Below are 16,451 nucleotides of genomic sequence, written 5' to 3' on the forward strand. Positions count from 1 at the left end.
GCTAGGAAGTCAGATCCGATTTGTGCCAAGGTCTGGTAGGTGTACCGTCCACAGAGGTGGCCTGGAGTATCCCATGATTCGCTCTTGATGCCTGCAAAATACATTGACAGGAAAAATTGGAATCCTGGGCTTACATGATGCACAAATGACCAAAGTCCTCTGCAGATGAAATGGGGGGACCTTCATCTCAATGAAGTCTTCTGTTCCTACTAAGATGAGCACCCGTTTTGTTCTAGCAAGCGAGGGCTTTCCCTGCACGTGCCTGGGTTTCTCACTGTCCAATGGGAGCCGTGCTTTGTGGCACGAGACCTTAGTCCTCGTCGTGAGGGGCAGGAGTTGTTTGCGAGGCCTTCCCACAGCCCGCTCATTCATAGGGAGGACGTGCTCTGACCGCACCGTCGTGGATGTGATTGAAGACAGAGGGGAGAGTCCCAGAGTGGCGGTTCTCTCAGGTGGCAAGTCTTACAGTCCCAGACTTCGGTCTTTCCTCATTCAGTTTTGCAGGAGAATTCATGGTAGGACATAGTAAGTAGGTTTAAAAATATTGCTCTCCTACAATAATTTCATTTTCAAAATCCTTCTAGTTTGAGGAATTAGTTATTTCTCTGCTTTTTGAGTTCAGTCAATAGTCCTAGAACGTCGAATGCTGAAATAGCGGGACTGAAGAATAAAAACAATGTCTCATTTTCTGTTGTTCAGAGCCCAGTGTATGAGCATTGAGCAAATATTTCTTGCCAGTAGCAATAATGAGAAACAAGATAGATGACGTGTTCAGGCATTCGGTGCCTAACTGCATCTCTCCCTGCAGCCCCACCCTGTAGTCATTTAGTTAAGAAAATGAAGTTTGCACTTGAAACATTTCATTAGAGTAATTCTGATTATTTTCTTTTTAAAAATAATAATTGAGCTGACTGAGTTGTCTAAACAGTCAGTGTACACAAGAATCCCACCTGAAGGAAAAGTCAGAAATAATAAATAGTAGGTCAGGTCGAGGGCAGTGGCCACGTTCGTTCCGACCGTTTCATAGACGCTCCGTGCGGAGGGTCACCACTCCGGCTGCAGGCCCATCCGCCCCCAAGTTCACACTCTTACCAGATACACGCTTACGGATCTGGTCTGGGTTTACCTAGAAATGTGTTTTAAAGTTCATTTTCAAAAAATAAGCTAATATAATATTGAATGTCAACTATAATTGAAAACTTATTTTAATTTAAAAAAATAAGTTATTTGAATGAAATTGCCAAAAAGGTAAATAAATGTAAAAAAGTTCTGCCTTTTGGAAGGTGTATTAAGATTTTTTCTGGAGACTGGTCCAAGAAAAAAGTGTGACTGTTTCTTCAGGCAGTTTACATATATATGAATGGCTGGCAGGGGGGTCCGGAAATGCCCCCGTGTCTAGTGAGGGGCTCCAGACTCGGCAGTTCCCACCTTGTGTGGAGTCGCCCGGCGCCACTGCACGCCCCACGCCTTCTCGCATGGAGGGTTCGTGCGCCAGCGCTCCCGCGTGGCCCCGGCGCCTGACCTGCGGCTGACGGGAAACCACAGGAGGTTTGCCACAGAGATAAGGCTTCGTCCTGGAGTTGGGGACAGGGTAACTAGTTCTTCTTCAGCTCTGTTGTAGCATAAGGAGACTTATGTGAAGCTGGAACTGCGCCTGCCCGACTCCTATAGAAAAATAAGTTCTTATCCATTAAGACAGCAATTTCTGTTTGTGCCCAATGAAAGAGGAAGAGTAAATTACCAACAGAACAGTGTAGGTTTACAGAAATTAATCATTCTACCTTGGGAGTCTATTGGAATATGTGTTTGTAAAGAACTAACTAATAGGTATTTTATCTGTAGAGCTAATTCACCCATTTCTGTTTAGCTCCTCTAATGCGTTATCTGTAAACTTCACTCCGTAGCTCGGAAACCCCAAAAGGGCCACGTCTGTGAGGGCAGCCATTTCCCTCACCTGAGCATCGCAGAGGCGTCCGCTCAGCCTCCTGAGTGAAGCTGTGACAGTAGCCTGTCTGGCACTCAGCAGCACTCAGCTTAACGTTCTCATGATTCTTACCCAGCCTGAAGTAACAGCACTCCAAAACTCAAGTTCTTTAAGTGGACCCGGCATGCATTTCCTGTAATACCCGTCACAAAGACCAGTCCTTAATAGGCTCCAAAGTACGTGCCTGAAAAAGAGGTGAGATGTCTATCTAAGGTCATAGAACCACAGTGGGTCATCTTTTTCAGTTCTTGGGATCTGCCTTTGGGATGAGAGTAAACAACGAGTGAGGCTAAATAAAGATAAGGCAAACTTCGGAGTTTGGAGACGACACACACCCATTAGGCTGGTAGAAAAGAAGGTGTGTGTTTGCTGCCATGCGTGTGCCTGTATTTGTGTGTTATCTGCTTTGGAAGGTTTGCTTATAGCCGTCTTCCCTTTTTGTACTTTTCAGGTAGAACATTTCAGGGTCAGTAGATGATTCAGGAGAATACGTTTTAAAAATTGGGAAACTGCATCCTTTCCTGAGTCCGTTTGTAAAATGTACTGTTTCTCTGAACCAGGCTTAACCAGAAAAACCCCTTGTCTCCCTCCGATGGCACTAACTTTTCATAGGTCTCGAGGTCCTTTCCACCATGTGTATTTCAAATTTACATGGCCTCTGGTGACACGGGCAGATATATCTGACGGGGGAATTACTTAACTGTATTCTGCCTGTTTGGCTTACTTTATGATGTCTGTTATGAGTTAGCTGTTATCATGGAATTTGGTTCCATTTCAGAGACTGGGTGGGGGTATATGTTTTTGACCCAGCCTCTAGGAGAATTCTTAAGGAAAAGCTATCTGCCCAGGGCTGCAGTAATTCTCAGATGAGGCGCAGAAGGTTTTCAGAAGAGTCTGTAAAGCATGGGCTCCTGGGCCCTCTTTCCAGGGAGTGCTGTCAGCATTGTATTGTCACAGATACAAACCACATGCCCCCACGAGCACATTCCCTCCTTTAAAAGATGCCATCTCTTTGTTCCAAAAGTGAGTTTAGCACCGATTCTTGCCTATGTTCATACTACTTAGGCTGATAAAAATGATCTTAGGACAATACAATTTGGGTTCCAAAGAAATCAAGTGCTTGCCAGACTCTTATCTCATTTGTCCTGCGCTTGTCTCAGGAGGTTAGGGAGGAGGGTTGTGAGCCAGCCTTTGGGGCTGTGAGGAAATGACGAGGCTGGATGACCCTCCAGGGCCACCCAGCACGAGAGCACTGAAGCCAGAGACGGAATGTGGATTTAATTACCTGCCACTATCTGAGCCTCATTGTGTCACACAAGATCCCAACACGGAGCTAAATGTGTTTAGTATAATAAAGAACGATTTTTAAACTGTTTTCTTTCATGTTTAAACTTTTTTCTTTCTGTCTGCCTTATGATTAGCCTGTGATTTATTTCATAGACCCAAAATTTGTATTATGAGGAAACTAGAAAATATGGAATCACATATAGGCTACGATTGAATGAGCACCTTGAGGTCAAGATAAAGAAAATCACCGAGGCAAGATGAGGTGTGTGTGCAGCCAAAGCTGGGCCCCGCCAGCCGGGGCCGGGTGTGAGCGTCCTTCTGGGTCACAGGCAACCCAGTTCTAATTTTTAGTGAGTGGGAAATTCAGTAGAGACTGATACTTGTCGTGCAGTGCCCCAAACTGACTATAATGTGAATATAGGAAGCCACATATTTAAAACAATAAATGGTTTTAGTTACTCTTAATGAATTTCACGCAGTTTAGATTGCAGATGAGATTTCACGCAGTTTAAAGTGTCAGTCAGCTTTGGGCAGTGACCTTCCATGCCATAGGCACTTGGGTGGATTTACGTAAATTGCAGTACAAGAGCAGTTTTGCCAACACATTTTAGACGATGGCTAAACTCACATTTTTGTGAAAGGAAACTTGTCTTCAGCCTCCACCCCTTGTGTGCCTGGCACAGAGCGGGAGGTGAAGATGAGCCCTGGTTCTGCCCTCGGCCCTCTGCCCTGGCTGAAGGTGCCAGAAGCAAGCGGGCGCCTGGCCCAGAGGCGGCGCTCGGCTTGCTGGCCTCGCCAGCACTCCCTGGTCTCCCAGGACCTCTTGCAGGTTTGCCCCAAGCGGGCATGAAATTGAGTCGTTTGATGCAGAAGCCTTCCTACAGGACGACGCGTAGTTTTAACCTCCTCAGACGGAATGCTCCGGACGTCAGTTAGTCTTCTCTGCTCAGAGTGCAATGGTCCTCAGATGGCAGTGTTTCGTTCAACATCGTCTTGTAGCGCGGATGACGTGTCGCAGGAACTAACCCTTGTTTATATCACTTTGCCTGCGGTCAAGTTGTTTCGTTATCCCTCGTATCACTTACAGTCACAGAACCTGGGGGGGGTGGACTTGCTGTAGTTCTGTGGAGTCTTTAACATAAATAGCAGATGGTTAAGGACGGGGAAGCACTCGCAAGCCAGGCCTCGGAGCTCTGCTTCTCAGCAGCTGGTGGCCTTGGCCAAGCTCCTTCACCTGTCTGTGCCTCAGTCTCCTCGTCTAAAAGTGGGATAATGATGTTACTCATCTCCTTAAAAACGTGTAATGTGTTTAGAACTGCCTTGCAGGTACTGAGCACGGGATAAATACTAGCTATTGTTGTGTCTTCATTTTACAAATTGCTTCGTCCACCGTCACACTCAGGCTGGTGGCGTTCCCTACTAGCTGCAGCCAATTCCTGTCTACGCTGTCCCTTTATTTGGGCTCTTGATGGCAGTGGATTTAGAAGCTATTTGTGGTCATTAGGACCAGATGCTCAGCATTTGTGCCTGGACTGAAGCATTTTGGTGGCTCAACAGCAAACACTGGCCACAGATCGAATGGGCGGTCACTGAAAGAGAGGGCGACTTTTGCTTAAACGGTGTTTCCAGCTGCTCACCTTGAATCCTGCCCAGTTAGCGGCACAGTGGCCGCGTCCATCTCAAGTGACTTCATGCTGTTCACAAGGCAGGGACACGGTTCATAAATCCCGTGGGCGGCCCCTGTGTGCCAGCCCAGGACTGGTGCCCCAACTCAGGAAGGAACCAGGACATAGCTCCCCAGCCCCAGCCTGGTGAGGGGTGGCACGGGCGTTTGTTTCCTCCTTTTGCTAATCTTCGTTTTCTATTCTAATTGACTGTGGCTTTTTGTAATTATTAATGAGTTTTTAAGTGCGCTCATAAAACCACAAAATGAATGTACTCTTTGATAGCCGTGCTTAATCAGGAAAACAAAACCTCCGTGCTAAAGAACGCATAAATGCCTTGGTTCTGAAAAAGGAAGATTTTTTTTTTTTTTTTTTTTTTAATATAAAGTTTGGGTAGACATGTACCAAAAGTGTTTCTAAGAATATTGGCACACTGAAAAGTAATTTTTAATGTGAACGTTACACCGCCATCAGAGCTACTGTGGAGGATGACGACAAGTTTTATTCAGTCTTGAGGCCGGAGGGGTAATGCCTGTTCCCTTGTGTGAGGGGCCCAGTCAACTGCTTACCTGGCCCTCATACCTGAATTCTTCAGTTGGTGTCCCTCCATTACAGACCAAAAATGGCATTTGAAATGAACTTTTATGGCTAGAAGATTGTCTTGCTCGCTCAGGAAATGCGGTAAGCGGGTTTCTTTGGGTTAAATTGTCCTAAGAAGTTCTTTGTTTTCCAGGGCCTGGAGACATGAAGTAGTGCAGGTGGTTTTCAACTGTCTCCTTCTTCCCAGCTCTCATTCCTTTTCCTGCAGGAGCGTCTGCAGTACCTGCTCAAAGTGTCCTGGCAGCTCTCATTCTAGTACCGGCATGTTCAGAGTGAGGGGGTGCCGTCCAGGTCAGCTTCTGCAAACCCTTGAAGCCTGGGACACGCAATAGCTGCCCTCTGTCTGATTTGCTTGACTTTCTACATTTAAATTTTGCCTTTTTAGTTGTTTCTTTTAAATTTAGCTTCCTTGCATCTAATTTTCCATTCCACCTCATGTGTATCACATAGTCAAGGAATCCTTCCAAGAATTATTTTTATGTCAGAAAACCAATGTGTAGGTCGCCTTGGTAAAGAGTGGAGAAGTAACGTCCCAGAACACTCAGCATTTCTTTTCTGGCTAAAATACTGGGTATGGTAAGCTGCTGATTTTAAAAAAGTTTTTTCTCACAGATTTTTTTTTTTTTTTATGGTAAAATCATATACAACTTACCATCTGCACTATTTTTCAGTTCTCACGGATTTCTTTTTGTACCTCCGATGAGTGAGAACCTATCACAGTGATCCGCTTTGAGACTCAGTAGATGTGGTGAGCGCTTCTGTGACCTTGGCGTTCAGCTTAGCGGGAGCCCTGGGTCCACCAGGTTGCCCAGCCACAGCTTGGGCGGCTGAGAACGTGGGGTGTAATTCCTCTCCTTGGGGTATTGTTCTGTGTACCGAGGCTTGCCAGTAATGGAGCTGGGCTCCCTAATCCCTTCACCAAGGCAGCATGCTTTGGTCTGCTCTGTGGGAAATCTCCACGAAACCACAGGCCCTTTTGTGAGGTTTCTGAATGACTGAGCTGTATTGGGCGGAGGATGTGACAGTTCACAAGAGTTGATACACTTTGTTCTGTAGGGGAAAGTGGCTTTTATTAGACCACATTCCCCCTTTCCCTTTGAACTGCTCTCAGAAAATTGGCCAGACACCCACCTGCAATCAATCTTGGGTTCTTGAAGTAGAATTATTTGCAGAGCGACTGCATCTCCCACCACACCAGTCTCACCAGTTGTAAAGAGCCCTTTTCCTTGATCAGAACTGGACCCAGAACTCCTCAGGGAGCTTGGCTGTTTCGACCAGGTGTTTGCTGCTGTGTCTCCAGAACTGTACGTTCCTGTAACATAAAGTTGTCTCATGATAACGTGCCAGGGAGGGGGCGCTCCAAGGAGCAACAGGGTGAAATCCCCATCCAGGGGTCTGTTTTCCGTACTGCCGTTAACTAGCTTCAGACAAGGATATCACTTGGCTTCTCCAGGAAACAGAAAGTAAAATTCTCTTTTATGTGGTGATTGTTGAAGGGTCACGTGGCTATGACCAACGATGAGAATTTCATTCTTATGGTAAAACCCAGCAACTTGTTCATTTCCATTCACTCTGGAGAAGATTCCGGCCAAGACCCTGGTTTGATTCTGCAAAGAGTCTGTGCATGTGGGTCATTGGCGTTCTTCTTGGCAGCCCTTTTAGGGTGACGGGCTGGTCTGCAGGAGGCATGGCCTTGGTGACGACGTCCAGGCTCCAACGGAGGCCATTTTATTGTCGTGCCTTTTAGTCACCACATTTATTTTTTAAAGGTGAAAAGCAGAAAGATTGTTTTTAAAAATCTGTCTTCTGATGGGAACGTCACAAGAGTTAATGTGAGTTGTGGAAATTGAGCTTTTTGTAAATTGCAATCCTAAACTGAACACATATGGTCAGGAGCCCATGGGAGAAGTACGTAAAATATACAGAAGTGAAGAAGATAACTGTGAAAACTTGCACAAGTTGTGGTTGGAAAGGAAATGTGCATTTTAAACTAGGTAAAGGAAATGGTAACTCTTTCAACTTAGTGATGGAATTGGGTCGCTGGGGGTAGAAATGTCATTGAAAGCAAATAAGACCTCAGCCATCCCTAATCATGGATAATAAATTACCTGAACTTTTCCGATTGGGAGTTTAATTCCTCTGAAATGCAGTAATAATTTGCATTGCTCCTCAAAATAGTTATTCGAAATCTTTTATACCAAAAAAAAAAAAAAAAAAAGCCCACAACAAACTTTTTTTAAATTTGCAAGTCTGGTTTTAAAAAGAGGTTTTATAATAACAACTTTAAAATATTCAGATGTGACCATTGACCCAGAAATCACAGACGTCTCTTCTCTGGACTGGAAAACATCCATTTAATCCTCATCTTAAAGGTTCGTGCAGGAAGTTCTAATGGGGAAACTCAGTCGGTTCTTAGGAGTAAAGACAGAAGATACACATGTTTTTTAATGATAAATTTAGCACTGTTTGAAAACAGTCGTCTGGTACTAGATTTTGTTAATAAGTTCTCTAAAGCCTTTGAAAAAGAATTTTAACTCAGTATGCAATTCTTTGTCAGAACAGGCTTGATTTTTATTTCTCGTGCTCTGTCAAGTACACAGATGTTTCCAATACTTTTTGATTACTCTGTAAGAGGCTAAAAAACCAGTGCCAGAAATAAGGTCTAGCTTAATTCTCCTTCTTGGGCAGCCCCTTTCTCCCTTCCCACCCTCCCCCCACCCACAGAACACAGCATATGGCTTTGAACAGTCTGAAAAATTAATAAAACTCCAACATGAAGCCAGCGAAGGGCTGGTGATGAGGTGGTGTATCTTGAAGTCGAATTTCCTGGGTGGACAAGTGTCATGGCAGAGTTATGGGCTTGTGCAAGGGGCTCTGGGCATGGGGGTGACTCACTGGGCACCCGTGCACAGGCGGCTCAGTGGGCGAGAGCTGCGGCGGGTGGGACAGTGTCCACAGGAAGTGCAGGCCCGGTGGGACCTCAGCAGGCTTGTCCCACATCCGGGCTCCTTCATTGCTCATGGTTTCCCGGGACAGGACACATTCTCCATTGCGTTATAGGGATTAACCACTTCCATAAAGCGGGGCTTTAGAGGAAAACTGCTCCCCAGGCTGGGCCTCTGCCTTTCACCTTTTCACATTAGCATGTTTGATTCACAACTGTGTGAGATTTGCGTGGTTTCTCCACAGAGGAATTTGTAAAACGTAGAAGGGGATTAAACATTTGTGAAGAATTCCCTTTGTGGCTTAGCAAAGGCAATTTGCATTGTCGGTATCTGTGCTTTATTATGGAAGTTTGTTTTGGTTTGGTTTCTGTGGTTGTCCAATGGACATGTGTTTCTTATTCTAAATATCTAAACTTTCTCTTGAAAGACAGGCTATAGAGCAGAAGGGGGCTGAGTAGCTGGACAGGGGCTACCAGATGCAGTCTTCAGCGTGGGCAGGTGGCCCGAGGACGCTGAGGACGGGAGCTCGAGCAGCTCTCTGGTGCTTGCTGGTCTCTGGCACAAAGGTGTCTCCCAGCCGCAGGCCCAGCGGAGGCCCAGCTGCCCCTTCCTCCCAGACCCTGCTGCCCTGCGGCCTGCTCATCTGTCTTTTGCCTTTTCTGTGTCCTTCGGGCTGACAGAAGACTGGGCTCGTTGCACACTGAACACAGGCAGCATTAGCTCCTCAAGTCACAGAAGAAAAGCCCGTGTTTCGTTTCGGCTTTTCAAATGCAGTGCCTTCATTTTGAGAACACACTCATTCGGCCTTTTCCTCTTTGGCCAGTATTTGACTATTTGCTGCACCCAGAGCACCGTGCAAGGTGGGCTTTGGGAGACACTGCCCGACAGCTTCCTTGTACAAACCCTGTGCCTGCCGTTGTTGGCACTGGGGGCTCAGCAGTGGCTAAGACAGGCCCAGGCTCTCCCCTCCTGGTCCGGGCCTGAAAAGTTCACAGAAGACAATGCAAACCTGCTTTCTGATGCTGAGGGCAGATGCACACATTATAACCCAAGACACGGCTCTTTTCAGAATTGAGATGTAATTTGTTTATAAACAAAAGTGCTAAGGATTGTGGATACAGGCGCGACTGGTCAAGGGGCTTTGATGGGGGGCTTAGACGAGACAAACGGGGGCCGGGGGACTCTAGCAGAAGGGGTGTTATGGACACGGTGCACACAGGACCTGCCTCAGGAGGACACGGTCACTGCCTGGGACGCATGGGAGGAGAAGCCGCTGACCATGCCAGCAGGGTGGGCTGGGACCAGCGCTAACCTTGAACCCTGTGCTAAGGAATTTGTGTCTGAGGTTCCCAAATAGGGTGACGGCTCCACGTTTTCAAAGGGAACCAGGAGCAGGGCCAAGGGGCCTTGGATCAGGGAGGCCACTCCCAAGGCCGCTGCAGAAATCCAAATGGTGTGAGCATGTAGAGAAAGGCAGTAAATGGAAAAAATCCTAGAGTCCTTCTGATGACACTTGGAGAGTGAAAAAGCACGAGATTTCTTATCTTGGGAGACTTGATTATGACACCATTGCCCAGAGGCAACGTGGAGATCAACAGATTTGGGGCCGGGGTAAAAGCCATGGCTTGGACTGTTCGCTTTGGAGGGACAAGGAAACAGCAGGCCTGGGTGCCTGCTTGGGAGTAGCCAGCACAGCAGATGGGCTTCCAGAGCTCCCCGGGGGGTAGTGAACCTCAGAGGGCTGCGTGGATTGAAGGGCCAGAGGGGGCAGTCCCCAGATGGGGAGCCGGTCACCAGGAGGAGGGTCGTTAATGAGCATATTCACGCGCTACCCCTGAGGAATACACTGTCTGAGAAGAAGACGTGGGACACGGGCCGTAGAACACAGATGGTCACGGGAGGTACATGCACCTGCTTTGCTCCTGAGGCCACGGGGAGGTATCTTCACAGCGTTCGTGCATGTGCTTCACATGGCCTGCGAGGTGGAGTTTTGATAGACAACAAATGGGAGTGAGCTTAGAGGACAGAAGAAGGAGAGGGGCTTTCAGACCGGAATGTACGTGGCATGTGGGAAATAAGCCAGTGTCCGTGGAGCGAATGGAAGGAAGGGCATGTGGAAGCACAGAGGGGAAGAGAGAGCCTGGAAAGGGTTTGGGGTCAGGATTGGCCACTAAGGAGTATCCTGGAGGGGCCAGGAGGGGCCAGAGGTCTGCTGTACCCGTTTTTTGGGATGGCAAGCCCCGTGGCCTTTTCCGTCTCCCTGCTGTGCTGCCCCCTCTCTGACCCAAGTGGGGTGGAAGAGCCTGCACGCAAACAGCTCGGAACGCTCCACTGTAAGATTGCCAACAAAACTCTTTCATTTTATCCCCATATTTCACAATTAATCCCCCAGATGGCCTTCAAACAGAGTTTTTGTTAGTTTGCCCTAAGTTAAAAAATGAGCATATAGCACTTTTTGAGAATAATAATGTCTCAGGCACAAAAAGGATTTGAGTGCTCATATGAAAAGTCGTATGAGATTCTGACAGTGAAACACTCAGAAAATCATAATCAAATGTTAAAACGTGACAAAGTAATTTGTCACATGATTCCAAGGGGGCGTTAAGGGACAGTGAGTGGGGGGAGCTCTTGCTCAGGCAGTCCGCACTGGTACCGCGCCCCCCGCAGAGTGCAAAGTGCACAGCCTCGCCACGGAAGCCCAGTGGCCCGGGCTCGCTGACGTGTCTGTCCCCTCTGCTTCCCCAGCTCTCCGGCGGCTGCGAGCTGACAGTGGTGATCCACGACTTCACCGCCTGCAACAGTACCGAGCTGACCATCCGCCGAGGCCAGACGGTGGAGGTGCTGGAACGGCCCCACGACAAGCCCGACTGGTGTCTGGTGCGGACCACCGACCGGTCCCCCGCAGCAGAAGGCCTGGTTCCCTGCGGCTCCCTGTGCATCGCCCACTCGAGAAGCAGCATGGAAATGGAGGGCATCTTCAACCACAAAGGTAGGCCTCCAGGGCGTGGTGGCAGGGGCAGTGCCTGCCGGGATGACACAGGTGCTTCTGTCCCCGCTGCTTTGCAGCCTTGTAATGGGCATAGCGCCTGTCACTCCCGCTTCAGCCCATCGTCACTGTATCTCGGGGCTGTTTCAGTCCATCAGGAGCTGCAGTGGAAACGAGGACTTCACCTGTTATTCAGTAATGATGAGCGATTGCCTCATTTACCAGGACAGTGTAGTGTGGTGTCAGTTTAGAGAAGGGGGCTGTTGTTTTGGGGCCAGTGTCATTCATAAATGGAGAAGACAGCAAAGGTACTGTTCTCCTCCCGGTGATGCTGAAAACAGGAAGGGCAGGTGAGACCATGTTCAGATTTGCCTTAATCAGGTTTTCATGCAGTGGGTCCTTTATTTTGTCAGGGTGAAATCCCAGAAAGCCGGGCCCTGAGAGTTTAACCACGCCGTCTTTCTAGCTTTGCAGAGTGTCTCAGGACATCTCACACTGCCCAGGCTCCCTGCACCGGAGGGAGGGCAGCTGGGCGGAGAGGGCTGACCAAGTCAGGCAGGGCCCCCTGCAGCTGTGACTGACGAGAGGAGGGCTTTCGAAAGAAGCGCTTTTAAACTGAAATCACAGGGCATTTGAACAAAACAGCGTTTGGCATCCTTCGGTGACTCTTTTAGACAACGGTAACTAGCAAGACAACTTTTCCATGTGTGTCTAGATGGATCAAAAGTGGGCGTCTAGCGAGAGTGAGTGTCTGTTTCTCCTGAATGTCCGCAGTGTGGCTGTTGAGATATCGAGCTGATCTGCAGGTGTAAAATACATGCTGGATTTCAAGACCCAGGGTGAAAAAAGAGTATATAGTTATTTTATAGTCATTCCAGGTTGAAGTGATGCTACATGTCACAGAGTGGGTTAAATAGAATGTGATATTAAAATTAATTTCACCTGCTTTTTACTTTTAAATTGTAGCTGCTAGCAAATTGTAAATTATATGTGCGACTTGTATTGTATTTGTATTGGACAGTGCTGGCTTAATCTTTCATCTTAAGTGAAAAGCTAATTTGACACTTTAAGCCCTTTTAAGAAACATTGGCCTGTAATTTCTAAAATAATGCAGGATGGATAGCGTTTGTGTGCTTTGAACTATATTATGTCACAGCTTCGTTTTCTTGCAATACTGGCAAATGGCCTATTTTTCCAGATTGGGGGGGTAATGCAATCTGTTCTCCCTTCCTGAGAGAAGATCACTAGTCTGCTGTGTCAAGTTCTTTTCTGTTAATTTTGGAACGTTCCAGTCACTCCCTCCATTTGTCACGTGTGCCCTCTTTACATTCATCATGACACATCCTGGAGTCCACCCTCTGACTGGGGGCGGAGGGGAGGGAAGGCCTGTCGTCACGTTGAGCTAAACGAAGCTTGCAGGGTACAGCTACTGATGAGCTCCCTCAGTTATAGGCCCGCCCATGCTCAGACCTGGGGCCTAAATAGGACCTTGTTGTCACCCCAGTAAGAAACTAGAAGAACTCAGCTATTATTCCTCCAGGGATCCAAAGAAAAGACGAATTTTCAGATTTTGGCCACAAGCTGAGGCATCCACTTTCATATCTGGCGAAGCTACCCATGAGTTAGCGTGGCCTTGGGCTTCCCCTAATGGGACACTGAGGTCCGGTAGACGCATGTGCTGGGCTGCCCACGAGCCCACTGCCAGAGTATTTCCACAGTCGCATAATGTATTTAAGTCCTTGAGTTTGAGTTGAAAATAAAGTACGTACAGCTCCTTTTCTCAAGCTAATCTGTTATACGCAGGGGCCCTAGTGAATTTAGCATCCTACAAATAACACTTGTTCTGGAAGGTTTCTTTTCATGTGTGCTTTTCCTGTGGTGTGTTCTTTGCTTCCTGGTACTCACAATTGCAGGCTAGCCGAGAGGAAAGAACTATGTATTTATCACCCTTGACTTTGTCCTGAAAACTACTTAGGGAGGTTGGGTTTTTGCTTATTTTTAAGTTTAGATACCACTTTGATTCCTGAGCCCTTTTTCTCTGATAATCTGTGACATTCTAGAAGAGTTACTCCCTGCCCCTCACAAACCTTCTAACATTATCTTGACCAAAAAGGTGTTTCTTCATTGAGTACAACCTGTTGTGAACTAACAGCCAGTCAGTAGATAGGGACTCAAATCTTACCCATTCTTTCCTTCTTTCCCACATTTTCAGTTTTCCTGTAATGCAAGGAAACTGGAGATCATGTGTTTGTTCCCTGCAGTGTTAGGACTTGGGCAATAGCTTGGGGAGGGAAAGCCTCCTTAGAGCTTTGACAAGCCCCTGCCAGAGCCTCCTGTCCATGGTCAAGTGCAGGAAAGCAGGCAGCAGTGACCGTGGTCTGTTAGGAGAAGAGGCCTTCATCGAATAGTCCAGACAGCTAGGGCCAAGGATCAAAGCATGAAGTCCAAAAAAAGATGCAGAGACTCTGGGAGCAAGAGGCCACCGCCACCTGGAGAAATAGATCTTGATTTGTGTCTGCTCAGCCCCACCACCCTTCTTCCTGCTTTCGTGTAAAAGGAGGGCATGAGCCCACCCTGGTGAGTGCCGGACTGTGGGAGCCATTACTCTCGTGCGCCTGCTTCCCCAGCATCTCGTTCTGAGCCCCTTTGCAGTCTGTAGCCAGACTGGCTTGCAGGATACTGCAGTGAGAAGTGTGGCCCCGTCTCGCACAAAACGTGCCTCCTGGGTCTCCTCCGGGCAATAGCAAACAAGCAGGTGGCCTGCCTTTCACACACTTCAAAACTTATGAACCGTAGGGAATTGTCATTACGTTTCTGTCTCCAGTCACTTGCTATTAATCTCTAAAGACAGTTTTATAAATTTCTTTGATTCTTACACCTCCGACCCTCCAGGCAGGAGGAAGGAGCACATTTACTAATCTCTAGTTCCAGAGTTTTCTTAGCCTTACTGCCTCAGTAATTTTTTCATAACTCCCCAATCCAAGCAACTTAACTTTCTGTACATTTCAAATGTACAACATGCCTGTGAAGCCCAGATGTCTGTTTGTGAGTGATAAGCTGTTGTAAGCACCGCCGTGTGACTATGCGCGTGAATACTCGGCTGAGCCCGGGCTGCCCAGGTTCCCTGCTGGGGGGAGGCGAGGCTACAGCTGGAAATCTGTTGGACAGTGAGCATACGTGGAATATTTGAGCACTAGCTTTCTTTTATCTTGCTATATATTCCTGGGTAATGTGGGGAGAGGATAAAAATATAACTTATTTAAAATGAACAAGAAATGTAACTGGACAATTTGTTTTTTAAGGAGATTTTTTGTGTGTCTGAAACTAGACTCCCATGTGACGATTACTCCATTTAACAACGCTTTCCAACATCGTTGGTTACATTCCCCATACTGTATTAACTACCTGAAACTAATTGAAAAACAAACAAACAAACAAACAAACAAAACCGCTTTCCACGTTGTGGGAACGGCCAGTGTGGGAAGATTGCGCTGGTCAGACTTGGCAGGCGGGCGAGCTTGGGCTTTCCCTCTTGTCTTGCTCTGGCTGCCGTGCTTCCTTTTTCACAGCGTCTTAGTCACAGACTAAACAGATACCAAACATGTTAAAATAGGATAAGGACGCAGCAAATCCTTGTGCCCAGCAGCTTATTTGTGGTTGTGGTTTATACATCCGCCATTACTCAGAATCTCGGGGGTCGGGGCCTGGACGTGGAGAGTCTGTATCTGCCCCAGCGAGTCCGTCCCGCGTCTGGGATCCAGGAGCTCTGAGTGCATTGATGTGCTCCTGACATGGGCACCCGTAATTATCTTTAATCTCTGAGTAAATCCGAGGGGTTTTTCTTTCCTACTGTCTCAACTTGTAAAGCTTGTCGCTTTCTCTGTTTACTCACTTTTGTTCACAGAAAGTAAACAGGACTATCAGCAGTGTTTGTGTTTTCGATGAGGCCAGTTTAAAACATCCCCTTTTTTATGCTCCCCTGGACTGAGTAGTTCGGCTTTTCTCTTTCTTCACGACCAAACTGCCATGTGTGACAGTGTTCGAGAGCTGAGCTCCAGGTGACAGCCCTGCAAGCTTACCTAGAGCAGGGCAGGGCACACTTGATGGCGGCAGGACCCAGAGTTGGTGGTGACAGGAATGGAAGATACTCCGTAAAAAGAGGATTGGTCTGTGTCAGTAACCGAGGCACAGCTCTGAAGTGCACAGAGGCAGTCTTTCGACTGGGTCCGCTTTTTTTAAGAATAAGGCAGGAATCCATCATTTGTCTTCAGGAGGTACCTCCGTGTGCTCATACTCCACTCGTGGCAGGTGAAAAGGCCACCTGGGGACTATGTCATGACACTACCTGTCACCTAGATTTCTACCCAGACTGGCGCAGTTTGAGTCGAACTTGGACAGTCACTTTCAGCCCCCACTGAACTGTTTTTTTACTAAAATGCAGCTTTAAAAGACCTTTCAGTAGTAAGAGTGACATTTATGGTTGGAGCGGTCAGAAGAGGCCGTGTGTGACTTGCCAGGTCTGTGCTTTGTGTCAGGAGGACCTGAGCTCTGATTGGGAACGTTGCGACTGTGGGCCTGAGGTAGGGTGACGGTGGGCGACCTCTGAGATCCTTCCTAGCTCTGATATTCTGAGTTTATATTTCTTATGAGGCCTTCCTGAATAAATGCTGTGGAATTCACACAGTTACAAACCTCCCCCTGTTCCGTCTGCAAGTGGTCTTTTTGCTAGTTCTTTGATATATCGAGAAGAAAATACCCACTTACAAACCTTCGCCTTAATGCTTCCGAAAGTTGTTTATAATTACAGTTTTTTCTCCTTTGGATAGTGAATAGCTCAGTACTTGCATTTTATTTCAAGGAAGTTAAAAAGCATGATTTTTTTTTCACCCTGAATTCTTCATGAGGAAAGGAAGAGAACAAAAACATGAGAAATAAAACCTCTTGCTTGCTGGCCACTTGGGCCTCTACAGCCAGAGGCTCTAACT

At 47.3% G+C, this 16,451-nt stretch overlaps 1 protein-coding gene across 3 annotated transcripts in view; it reads left to right on the forward strand.

Moving 5' to 3' along the window:
• The window catches only part of TRIO (trio Rho guanine nucleotide exchange factor), a 322,955-nt gene that overhangs the window by 232,736 nt on the left and 73,768 nt on the right, over window positions 1–16,451 (forward strand). For all 3 annotated transcript variants that reach the window (XM_074329065.2, XM_074329063.2, XM_074329064.2), the window contains exon 34: window positions 11,226–11,469. In XM_074329065.2, coding sequence (XP_074185166.2) covers window positions 11,226–11,469 — 244 coding nt within the window. The remainder of the gene's footprint in view (window positions 1–11,225; window positions 11,470–16,451) is intronic.

The sequence above is a fragment of the Rhinolophus sinicus genome, chromosome 3, assembly GCF_057876585.1.
Source record: "Rhinolophus sinicus isolate RSI-liver-muscle chromosome 3, RSI-T2T, whole genome shotgun sequence".
NCBI classification, from domain to species: domain Eukaryota; kingdom Metazoa; phylum Chordata; class Mammalia; order Chiroptera; family Rhinolophidae; genus Rhinolophus; species Rhinolophus sinicus.